General features: G+C 48.8%; 1 protein-coding gene across 4 annotated transcripts; it reads right to left on the reverse strand.

Moving 5' to 3' along the window:
• Positions 1–2,019: 2,019 nt before the first annotated feature.
• GMNC (geminin coiled-coil domain containing) lies at positions 2,020–12,203 on the reverse strand. Of its 4 annotated transcripts, none has more exons than XM_026650195.2 (5): positions 10,938–12,203; positions 9,451–9,628; positions 7,427–7,507; positions 4,758–4,874; positions 2,020–3,279 (listed from the first exon to the last, which is right to left on the reverse strand). In XM_026650195.2, the coding sequence occupies exons 2-5, from the start codon at positions 9,577–9,579 to the stop codon at positions 2,632–2,634; spliced, it is 975 nt and encodes a 324-aa protein (XP_026505980.1). In that variant the 5' UTR covers positions 9,580–9,628; positions 10,938–12,203; the 3' UTR covers positions 2,020–2,631. The 4 variants fall into 4 exon arrangements, with proteins under 4 accessions (XP_026505980.1, XP_026505979.1, XP_026505978.1 ...); XM_026650194.2 differs by having other exon boundaries at positions 7,427–7,512; XM_026650193.2 differs by having other exon boundaries at positions 7,427–7,512; positions 9,451–12,203.
• Positions 12,204–12,228: the final 25 nt, after the last annotated feature.

A 12,228-nucleotide genomic window follows, 5' to 3' on the forward strand; every position in this document is an offset into this window, starting at 1 on the left:
ACAAACACATTTCATGTTAAGGAAAGGGAATTAAGCAATGAATTGTCTACACTCTGTACAACAGTAACCTTAACAACTGTACAAAACATCACCCTATCTGTACTTTTCTTCAACATCATCCTATACAGTCTGGACTAGAGCTGGCTAATGTCTTGCTTATATAATAAAGGAGGAGTTATTTTTACCAGGAACTTTTCTGCTTTCATTTAAAATAAACCTAAGCAGCAAATTACATTGCTACAGAACAACAGTAGCCTGGCTCCTGCTCAAGTTGGCAAAACCTCCATTGGCTTCAATGGAAATAGCATCAAACTCCTGGGGTTTAATTCGTGTGCATTATTGCACTGGGTTAAACATTAATTAATTTATGTTCCCTCCAATGCAAGCATTCAAACTGTTGATTCCATGCACAGAAAGCCCGCCTTATTATTTTAAAATAAGTTACGAACAAATAGAGATTTGCTTGTTGATTTAAATACCATGGGAGGAATTAGTTTAGCTCCTGAATTTTAAGGCACTGAGATTTTAAGGCACAAGAGAATATTTTGGATAGAAAATGGATTTTAATCCTCATCAATATAGAATAAAGTTGTATCTAAATTTTATATTAAAATAAGCAACTGGAGGACCTTTACTCACACAAGGCCAAGCCGCATTGAGGTCAATAGGACAACTAATGAGAGCAAGGATTGCCAGACTGGTCCCTTGGTTTTCAGTGCTACCAATATTTAAGTATCAAAAAGCCAAAGGGGGGTAAATTAGCAAATAAGGGTTACATAAAACATGTGGTTGGTAAGTTGACTTCATGTAAGTTGACTTCATTTTGTTGTTAGTTTAATAAAAGTGCTGTGCAGTTGAATAGCACCTTGAATCCAAGGATTTTAAAGCGCTTTCCAGATAGTGATGTATTTAGCCTCACAACCCTGGGAGATACGTGAGTGGTTGAACCTAGAACGGGACATGGAAATCATGGTTCGCAATCAACTGCTTTAATCACTCGATGACACTACCCCTTAATCGAGGGATACATTCCCCATAAAAAGCAACAAAGAGTCCTGTGGCACCTTATAGACTAACAGAAGTATTGGAGCATAAGCTTTCGTGGGTGAATACCCACATGCGTCTGACGAAGTGAGTATTCTCCCACGAAAGTTCATGCTCCAATACATCTGTTAGTCTATAAGGTGCCACAGGACTCTTTGTCGCTTTTTACAGATCCAGACTAACACAGATACCCCTCTGATACATTCCCCATAGTAAGTGTACTAGAAAGGCCAAATTCTGTCATTACTAACAGCAATTTCTGTAAACAAACATTCGGGCCAGTGTTGCTCTTGTGTAAAGTTGAATCCCCATACCCATCAAAAGAAACCAGAACCGAACGGGCTACATGTCATTTTCTGGAATGGAAAGCAACTGCCAAACTTCACAAGAGTGGCTTTTACTGTCCAGAGTAGCCCTGTGAAAGCAGCAGAAACTTAGTGTGATAAGGGCTGCTCTCCTGAGTAAGAGTTTCCACTAGCCCACAGCACAATATTGAAGACAACCCATGGAATGTCCCTGGAAGTGACTCAGTACTAGACAGCACGTGAACCAATGGCGGGGCCAAGAGAATACTGTGAGTGGAAGAGAATGTATCTTTCGTGGTGGCTAGTAAGGCACCAAATATATATTTTTTACACACTATATAAAGCTTCTCCTGCCAATATATTGGGCCGGACCCTCCACTGGTGATGTCAGTGGAATTACACCAATTGACAGCTGCTGAGGGCTTGACTCATTATCTGTGTTTCCAGAGATTTGGAAATAGCTTTGAAAAGCATCATGCGGTAAATGCGTTGGCTGCTTGGTTAGCGCAGAAAACCCACTAGATTGGCTGTGTTGCTTGTAACTTACAAGGCAACCTGAAGGCAATAGAAGCAAATCCTGCTCATTTTGAGGATGCATCCAAAAACGACCACCATAATTGACTTTATGTAAACCAACCAAGCATTACATTAAAGGACAACAGATCAGCAATTGCTTTCCTCCTAGGCAATTTATGCAGCCACTGGGGGTTCCACTCTCCAGAACATCACTGATCTAACAGCCACAGAACCAGCCTTCATTCTCTGTCTGTGGCCGCCTAGGATGCCGGCACAAAAGGGCTGTGGCAGAGACGCTGTTCTTTAACAGTCCTCCCAAAAACCTTGCTCCAGCTCCTGGCTTCCCAGTCCAGGTAGGGGTGGTCACCAGAGTGTCAGAAACAGGAATGGTTGGGTACATTTCAGCCAGGAAGGTACAAGATGGCAGAAGCTGGCTGGTGGCAGAAGGGTTGTGAATAAGTGGTGGTAGATGGTCTCACAGATGTGGAGAGAGCTGAACTGAATGGAGGGCTAGTTTGTACATCTGGCCCTGCGCAGATACATTTCCAAATGCAATCTGGAGCCGTTCCTGCAAGAATTAGGAGCGTGCGGAGGTGAATGGGTGGATGATATAATGTAGCATTTCACACAGCATGAGATAACAGCCTGTAGGGGGTGTTGCTTCTGTTCTCAGCATGAATCTCAAGTGCAAGAAAGGCTTCTGCAGTTGTAAGAGTTTGTAAACATGTCACTGATGGCAGTGCTCAGAAGTGGGGGCGAGGGGGAGTCACTCGGATTGCTTGGGGACCCAGGTGAATTTCCAGCCTCCGTCCTCCTCTCGGCGCACGAAGACCTGTCCCTGGTGGAAGGTGTGTGTTTTGACGTTGCGGTGGGGACTCAGGGAGGTTGTAAAGGCCATGTCGGTTTTGTTTGGTGACACGTCGTTGGCGAAGTAAGGCAATCCGTAAGGCGGGAAAGGGGCACCGCTGGGCAGCGTCGAGGAAGCACATGGTGCTGAAGAAAGTGGTTGGATGTAGGGTAAATCCTGCTTCCCAGGAGTGGCAGCGCTGTTTATAGGAGTCATCTGATCACAGCCATAAGCAGCGATTGGGTCCTCATCATTACAATAGTCCATTGCCTCCCCATGGCTCTGGCAGTACGGGCTTTTCCCAAGTTCAGAGGACAGGGCACTGTAGTTAGCTGATAAAGACTCATCAATGGTGTTGATATCTTTCAGTCCCAGGGTTTGCAGTACCCAGGTCTCCACGGGCGGAGCAGCTTGTTCTTCGCAGGCAGTAAAATCACTGAGCAGGTTCCTCCTGGCTTTGGAGGGGTGAGGAGTCTCTCGAGGGGCCAGGTAACTGTCCTCTTTAAATTTCCTCTTGCCGCTTTTGAGAATTGCATGTTTCTTCTGGCCATTGTGCAGCAGCAGTTTCTACACAGGAGAACAGGGAAGATAGAGCAGATTAAAAGCCGATCACCCAGAGCCCCAGAAGCAACATGGTTCTGGCCAGAGGCTTTATCTGAACAGGTGCCTAACGTCGTTCTCATAAAGCGCACCGTTTACCCGGAGCTCATTTTCAGCTAGCAAACGTGGATGGCACTAATTACTTTGTGCTGTATGGTCTCTGGAAACAGCCCAAACCCCTACGAGATAAGAATACGACAGTGTCAACACGGCCTGAGCTTTGTTTGCTTTTTCACTCAGTAAGCCATGAAATGAAAGCTCCTGCACTGTACAGCCGTCCTCAAGACCGACCCTGCCAGCAGGCTCTGATCTGGCACCAGGGGGCTCAGTCACCTTCAGAGATCCAGGACTGGGTGGGAAGGGAACATGCATATGCCTCCCATGGTTCCCAGTGAGTGGGAGGGGGGCTGGGGAGCACAGAGCACGCCTCGGCATAGATAGCCCTGGGATCCACAGGGTGTGGGGGCTAGCTCAGTGGTTTGAGCATTAGCCTACTAAACCCAGGGTTGTCAGTTCAATCCTTGAGGGGCCCATTTAGGGAACTGGGGTAAAAATCTGTCTGGGAATTGGTCCTGCTTTGAGCAGGGGGTTGAACTAGATGACCTCCTGAGGTCCCTTCCAACCCTGAGATTCTATGATTCTATACCCTTAGGGCAATTCAGGTGAGGAGAGCACTTCTGCACTCACCCTTTTGACAGCCTCTGCCAAGGATCTCAGTTTTCACTCATGCCACATGCCCAGCGGTACCACTTGCTTTGCCCGAGTAAGGACTGAGCCCATCCTTAGCAATAGAGCTCAGCATCCCAAAGAGCTTGACAAATGTTTATTAACGAACCCCCACCCCCATGGCCCCGGGGTGGCAGCTAATTGATTAGCATTCGCATTCCGCAACTGGTGGGGCCGGGGCGCCAAAGGCTAAGTGACTTGCCCAAGGACAAGGGCGAGTCAGCGGCAGGGCTGAGAACAGAATGCTCCCCGTTACCCATTCCCAGGTTTGTGCTTCTGCTCTCTGAACAGCTGCTTTATTGACTCTGAAGGTGATTAATGCTAAATGTCTTGCTTTTTGGTATCCTTTCAGTGTAATGAGTTCTGCTCATTGGTTAGAAGTTTGAGGGGTTAGGGTTAGTCCATTGCTTCTTATAAACCCCCTCTCTCAAAGCATCATAAACCAAATCAGCTATAAATGCTAAAGATCAGGGCTGTCACACGGCTTAACCCTGTCTACATAGGCAAGGCCGACCAGGACAACACACACTATCAGTAGTGCTTGGTCACCAATCTGGGGAGCGTTAGAAGGGCCTTTCCACTTGCATGCTACCTGCCCACAATGTGGCCTTTTACACCTGTGTTTATTTGCATTTGCCTTTTAGGCATTTCACCTAAATGCTTCGTTCCCTTCTCTCTCTCACAGACACACTTTTTCGTGGCAGGTTTGAACACGGTACCTTCGCCTTGTCTTCCAAACACTTAACCACGGCAGAATTCAGGTATTGTCGGAGGTTGTTATTTTCTTCATGTAACCTGGCAAGTTCCTCTTCCTTCTGTAGCAAGGTGTCTTGAAGCTGTGAAATACAGATATCGATGAATAGACGTTTCTTAGCTCTGTTGACTTTGTAACCTGATAAATTCCCTGCTCTGTGGCCTGGTGGGATGTGATGATTTTGGTGTTTGCTTTGTGAATTCAATCCTCAAGAACCCCTTGTCCCTGTAAAGCTAAGTGGCATGACTGTTCACGTCTCACATTTGACTTCTCCTATTCTTTAGCAAATGTTTGAAGAGATTATTTTGAAAAACTGTAACTGCAGAGGAATAATAGAGGTGTGCAGGGAAATGAACTGCAAACAGCCCTTTAAATACACAGAGATTTTCTCGCTCACAATGCTGCCAGTTTTCTTCCTTCTGCGTTTCAAAGAGTACTTAAGCTTCCCCTGCATCCCTAGCTCACTAACCTCTACCTGGCTAGAGAGAAAAGGAGGGGGCGAGAGAGCAGATTATAAACTAGACCTGGGTGCAGGCTGCAACATTCAGATCCAGGTGTCATTATGTATATTACAGGCTTGAGCTGTATATAAATCCATGGTATGCCCACATCTTGAATACTGCGTGCAGATGTGGTCACCCCATCTCAAAAAAGATATATTGGAACTGGAAAAGGTTCAGAAAAGGGCAACAAAAATGATTAGGGTGTGGAACGGTTTCCATACGAGGAGAAATTAATAAGACTGGGACTTTTCAGCTTGGAAAAGAGACGACTAAGGGGGGATGTAATAGAGGTCTATAAAATCATAACTGGTGTGGAGAAAGTAAATAAGGAAGTGTTATTTACTCCTTCTCATAACACAAGAACTAGAGGTCACCAAATGAAATTAATAGGCAGCCGGTTTAAAACAAACAAAAGAAAGTATTTCTTCACACAACGCACAGTCAACCTGTGGAACTCTTTGCCACAGGATGTTGTGAAGGCCAAGACTATAACAGGGTTCCAAAAAGAACTAGCTAAGTTCATGGAGGACAGGGATGGTGTCCCTAGACTGTTTGCCAGAAGCTGGGAATGGGCAACAGGAATACGGATCCCTTGATGATTCCCTGTTCTGTTCATTCCCTCTGGGGCACTTGGCATTGGCCACTGTCGGAAGACAGGATACTGGGCTAGAATCATAGAATATTAGGGTTGGAAGAAACCTCAGGAGGTCATCTAGTCCAACCCCCTGCTCAAAGCAGGACCAACCCCAACTAAATCGTCCCAGCCAGGGCTTTGTCAAGCCAGGCATTAAAAACCTCTAAGGAAGGAGATTCCACCACCTCCCTAGGTAACCCATTCCAGTGCTTCACCACCCTTCTAGTGAAATAGTGTTTCCTAATATCCAACCTAGACCTCCTCCACTGCAACTTGAGCCCATTGCTCCTTGTTCTGTCATCTGCCACCACTGAGAACAGCCGAGCTCCATCCTCTTTGGAACCCCCCTTCAGGTAGTTGAAAGCAGCTATCAAATCCCCCCTCACTCTTCTCTTCTGCACACTAAATAACCTCAGTTCCCTCAGCCTCTCCTCATATGTCATGTGCTCCAGCCCCCTAATCAGGATGGTCCTTTGGTCTGATCCAGTCTGGCTGTTCTTATGTTCGTCACTGCTGCCCAAGATGCAGCAGGTCACACTGCTAATTTTAGTGTGCGAGGCCCAGGAGAGCTAGCATGAGTGTGTCTCCCCAGACTGGAGGCTCGCTCCCTGCGGCAAAGCAGACACACCCTACAAGTCTCAAATGAAGTTGGAGCCCCAGTGTGCCAGGTCCAGCACATATATTCAGTGACAGACATCTCTCCCCAAAAGAGATTGTGTTCTACATAGACAAGACACATAACAGGCAAGAGAAAGGAAGTTTGTGGATATTTGGACCAAGGGTGAAATCCTGGCCCCATTGAAGTCAACGGCCAAACTTCCATTGACTTCAGTGGGGCCAAGATTTCGCCCCAAGTGTTTTGGTTCAGGGTCACTCTGTTGTGATCTAAACATTGAGCTAGGTACAAGCAGCTACAATGGGAACCGCTTAGCTTGGAGAGTTCACTGGCTCTCCTGCTGCTTACTAGCACTCATGGAAAAGGAAAAAGAGCTAGAGAGGTGACTTCTAATCTTGGTGCTTGGTCCTGCGAAGACTCATGCATGTGACGAACTTTGCTCAAGTGGGTACCCCCACTGCAGTCAACAGAACTAATCATGTGAGCAACCTTACGCACGTGTGTCAGTCTTTGCAGCCGCAGACCCTAAAGCAGTTCCCAGTGATGCCTCTGCTTTTTTGGTGGAAGCCAGCAATCTGATCCGGTGCGAAGCTGCTGGACTTGTGACCTGGGCAGACAGCAACGCTGCTGCTAATTGAAGTCATTCTAGTTTTACACATCAGCATAAGGAAGGAGAGAAAATAAAAGATTCTGGGCTGTCAATGTTTTCCATACTCATTGTACAGAGAAACACAGATTTATGCACACATTCTCCTGACCCAGAGCTTTAGGCAACTGTAAAATGAAATTCTAGGAGTAGCATAAGATGGTGGGTGGAAGAACATTTTAAAACTGTAAATAAAAGTTCTATTCTCCAGTGTGTGAGTTGTTTGAAATGTTACCTGTTTGTTTCTGTAGAGCTGGGAGCACAGCTGATCTCCTTGCCACGTGTCATCTGGAATAGTAAAATCCAAGCCACAGAACTGATCTGGACAAAAACAGACATCAAAGTGATTCAACTGAAACCCACATTTTCCAAACCAAGCGTAAAATCACAATCATGTTTATTTTAATCCCTCTTGTTTACTTCATTTGAATCAAGAAAAAATTGTGCTGCTTGATAAGCAGCAAAGAGTGGTCCTTTAAAAAATGGATAATAAATTAGTAAATCATCCGAGTTTGTTATGAGACACCTTTGGCATCTGGAAGATCTTTTTCCTTGCGCTCTTTATCCTTTGTTTAAAATTCCTCTTCTTTACAAGAGGAACCAAAGCTTGGGAGAGTTGTTTGTCAGGCAGCCTGGGCCAGTGGCCAGGGCATTGTACTGGGACACAGGACACCTGGGTTCCATTCAGGGCTCTGCTGTGACCTGGGGCAAGGCACTTCACGCTCTATCTCAGTTTCCCCCATCTTCAAAAGGGGCGAACTGACCTTCCTTTGTAAAGTGTTTTGAGATCTATGGCTAGACGGAGCTGGGTACAAGAGGTGAGTTCCCAACAGCATTTCAAATCATGGAAGCTAGAGATGAAACAAGCGAACCTTCCTACCAAGGCAGGGACGGCAGGGACACGACCCAGAACCTCTCTGACTGAAAGCTGGATGCTCCACTGACTGCACTTTCTATTTTACCCCGCCCCGTAGAATCGGAGCGCTTTCCAGTGGTGTGGACAGTCGGCAACATGACGATCATAATGTCACCTGTGGTTTGTTCTCTGTCTCACCCCCTCCCCAGGGGGAAATTGTGCAGTGCAGTACCCAGGAAGCCCGGTCACAGAATCCCTCCTTTGTTATACAACTCTGCTAAAATCAAAACTATGGCCCAGGGTGTATAATTATTAATGATTATTAGTAATATTGGGTTATATTATGGTAGCATCCATGGGCCTCAGATGAGATCAGGGTCACAGTGTGCTAGGTGCTGTTTAAAAACAGAGTGAGAGACAGTCTCTGCCTCAAAGAGCTTGCAGCTTAACTAGCCTAGACAGACAAAGGGTGGGGGAAAGGAAGGATTGTGATCCCCATTTTACAGATGCAGAAACTGAGGCACAGATGCCCAAATCCTCAACGGGTCTTAGGTGCCTAATTCCCCTTGATTCCCATGGGAGTTAGGCACTGAACTCCCTTTGAGGAGGTGGCCTACGGGACTAAGGGATGTACCCCAGGCCATACAGGGAGTCTATGGCAGAACTGGGAACTGAAATCTCCCGAGGCCTGTAACCTCGGGGGAGGATCCTGTCTCTCTCTGGAAAAGACAAACGGAAGCTGGTGCTGCACGGAGACCTTGAGAACATCTCCCAGGAGTAGGGTGACCAGATGTCCCGATTTTATAGGGACAGTCCCGATATTTGGGGTTTTTTCTTATATGGACTCCTATTACCCCCCTACCCCATCCCGATTTTTCACACTTGCTGTCTGGTCACCCTACCCAGGAGCTGCCTGGGAAGTGCCCCTGACTGAGGGCCCGTGTCCCTGCCCGCAGAGTCAGCTCCGCCAGCCGCCCTCCGGGGGCGAAAAGCCAGACCCGCTCTTCCCCGCTCCGCCGTGTAGACACAGCGCAGGGATCGCTACCCGCGCTGGGAGGGGGCCGCCCGCGGACCGGGATCAGCCGGGCCCCAGGGAAGCGTTGACCCGACTCTGCAAAGCGAATGGGCTCCGGGAGGGAGCTCGGAGGAGAACACCGAAGTTAAGCGCCCGCTCTCCCGGGGGAAAGCCCCCAGCTCTGGGCAGCGGAGCGGGGCACGGTCTCCAGCTAGACGCTCACGTCCCCTCCGTCCACACGCGCGCTCCAGGGTGCGTACAACGGTGGGGACCTGCCCTTCCTTCCCCGGCTAACGCGTTATCCGCTCCGCTCCAGCTGGTGCCTCCCTTCCCCCCCGCGGCATCTTTCGGGGCAAACTCCCGGCAGCCGTGGAGCAGCAGAACTTACCCGGAGCCGGTCCTTCCTGTTGGTTCTCCCGGGTGGTGTCCAGGAGACCAGACGCCCAGAAAGAAACCCAGGTCTCCTTGGAAACATCCACACTGGCTGCTGACGTTGAGTCGGAACAGGGATAGTCATGGCCCTGGCCCCCTACAAAGTACGGATCTTGGCAGGAAAGAATGGTGCTCTGTGAAATGAACACGGGACAGGCAGAGACAGGAGACATTAGAGACGCGTGGGGTGTAAAAACCAGCGCGGCGCCGCTCGCTCTGGGCTGGGGCTCGATCCCCCTGCTGTCATCTCCAGCAGTGACACCGAGTTTTAAACCGGGGGGGAGAGGCCAGAGCCTCAGGCACTCGCTGGGTTCTCAAAGGCAGGAGGTTGAGGAAGGGTTTCCCGGGTCCCACTGCGTTCTTGGGGGGTTTCTGATTAAACCGTGTCGCAGCCACCAGGCCCTGACAGGAGAGAGGTGCGTAGAGGTGGCAAAACCACGAGTTGCAAGCTCCTCAAACCTGCCCCGGCTTTCCCCCAGCTCGGTCAAAGCTCAGTCCCACCTCTCCGCCCAGCCCACAGCGCCCCAGACACTGTCTGCAGCGAAGGCGTCTGGCTGTGCCCTGGGGTGTCTCCCTCTGCTCTCTCCTCCCACCTCAAGGCTGAGTCTCCCCCAGATATCCTAGGCTCAAAGGGGCCCGGGCACTGACACTTGGGAAGACCCATGCTGCCGCCAACGTCTAAGGTTTGCCCCTGTTGCGGATGCAGGGGGGAGTGTGACCCAGCCCTGGAGCCCAAACCACCTTGGCTAGATGCTGCGATCAAAGCCTGCTAGCCTACATGTATATCCCCACCCCCAGCTTTGCCACCAGTTCGCCAAGTGATTCCCTGTACACCCATCGATCCCTTCCTCCAGCATATTCACACGCAGGGTCACCTCTGAACGAGAGACAGAAACCAGACCGAATGCACTCCCCCTCCTAGGCTTTAACAGCCTTAGGCGGCTACCTCGAAGTCCATGGCGGTGAGTCACCTACTGCAGTTCTAGCACACACATCAGCTCCAGCATCCAGGCACTAAGCAAAGACATGCGAGAGAGCGACCCTCATTCGCTTCAGTTCGTCTGGAAACACTTCGGCTGTTCAAAAGGAGCAAGCGATCCAGACCTATCTGGAGAGTCATTGGCTATGCAAGTCTTCCAACCGTCTACACAAAGCTAGGAGAGTCACATCCAGTCTCTGCAAGTTTGCACTGGTCCCACTGATCAGGAAAAGTCTGGGTTCGATTCTGGAAGTGGGTGCCCCCCCCCCCAATAAACCAAACCTGCTGCAAGTGAGAAGTCTTTGCAAGGCAATGACAAAGCTTCTGGGTTTCCAGGTACAGAGTAAGTTTCCTCAATACCAATCTTAAACAAACAGGGCACAAAATATATTGCAAACCCTCAAGGCAAAATACCAGCTCCCCCCCCCTGACTTCAGGTCGAGAGAGATCCAAAGAGCACTTACCATTTTAGTGGCAGAATGAGATGCAGGGCTTGGGAGCACGTTTCCTCTTAAAGCCCCAGCGAGCTTTAATTGGCTCTGAAGGGGGAAAAGACAGGGGAGGCGAGTTCTAATCTAAAGGAGCTTCCAGTGACGCCTCAGAGCTTTCTTGAATCCCAGCAATCTGATTTGGTGTAAAGCTGTCAAACTTGTGACGTGAATAAACAGCTAACTTGCTGAAATCAAAGTCATTCTGGTCTCACAAATCATCATAAGGAAGGGGGGGGGGAGAAAGAAAAAGAAATGTATAGGCTACACAGAGCTGGTGTGTCTGAGATTGATTCCAAGAAAATCACACCGATTTACGAAGGCATCACACTGTTAGAGCAGAGGTGAGGTAGCTGGTGATGTGTTTTGTTTTATTTTTAACCCTATTTAGCTATTGTAAAGCCCAGCAGAAAGACTCAGGGGCAACTCATCCAACTTGTCAAGGTTGGGAAGAGACTGCTCATTGGATTTACTCATGATGGGGTCAGGAGATAGCAAAGGAGACTCAAGGCAGTTTTATCCACATCTCCAAGGAGCAAAGCCTGGTTTGCAGAACAGAAGAGGCTGTGATGTCAAGCTTTTAAATGGCTTCTTTTATTGGGAATTACTCTGCTTCCAGTAACAGATCTGAGTCTTAAATAAACAGGTAGGGACTGAAAGGGTTACTGGTGTATAAGAAAGGTTTGCACAGTAGATAGATATCACTGTGGATGACATACGTGTGGGTATAAACGAATATAAATGACATCAAATTTCCATGGTGATTACAATCCCTAAATAGGCTGGTCTTCTGCAACAAAAAACCTTCACTGGGGTCTGTCTTTGTATAGGATAAGGGGCTGGTGTGAAATGAGGCTAATAGCAGAGCAGTTGTTCGATCCAGATCCTGCCTCCTGCCATGGCCAGATCTATAAAAAGGGTAGGTAACCTGACCTGGCTGTGCACACAAGCTGCAGCCGGCACATGGGAAGGGGGGAGCAGGCTGGCATATGGAATAGTTTTCCATTTCCCCCCGGGAGGATGCGGTGCCCGTAACCCATTAGCCAGGCTCAGTGACACTGACAAGCAAGGGGGCGAGGTACCTTCCCGTCTCTTGTAACCCACAGCTTTTCCTAGCCGGATTGCCAGCTCAGGAGACATGAACCATCGCATCCCCTTTCGGGATCACGAGAAAAAGGGGCTGGTGCCTGTAATTCCCCGCTCCCCGCTCCGCAGGGCGGTTCATGACCAGCGGGGTTCGCTGACACCCCCTGGGCACCCCCATGAG

This window comes from Terrapene carolina, unplaced genomic scaffold (genome assembly GCF_002925995.2).
Source record: "Terrapene carolina triunguis isolate 2854851 unplaced genomic scaffold, T_m_triunguis-2.0 Scaffold88, whole genome shotgun sequence".
In the NCBI taxonomy this organism is placed as follows: Eukaryota; Metazoa; Chordata; order Testudines; family Emydidae; genus Terrapene; species Terrapene triunguis.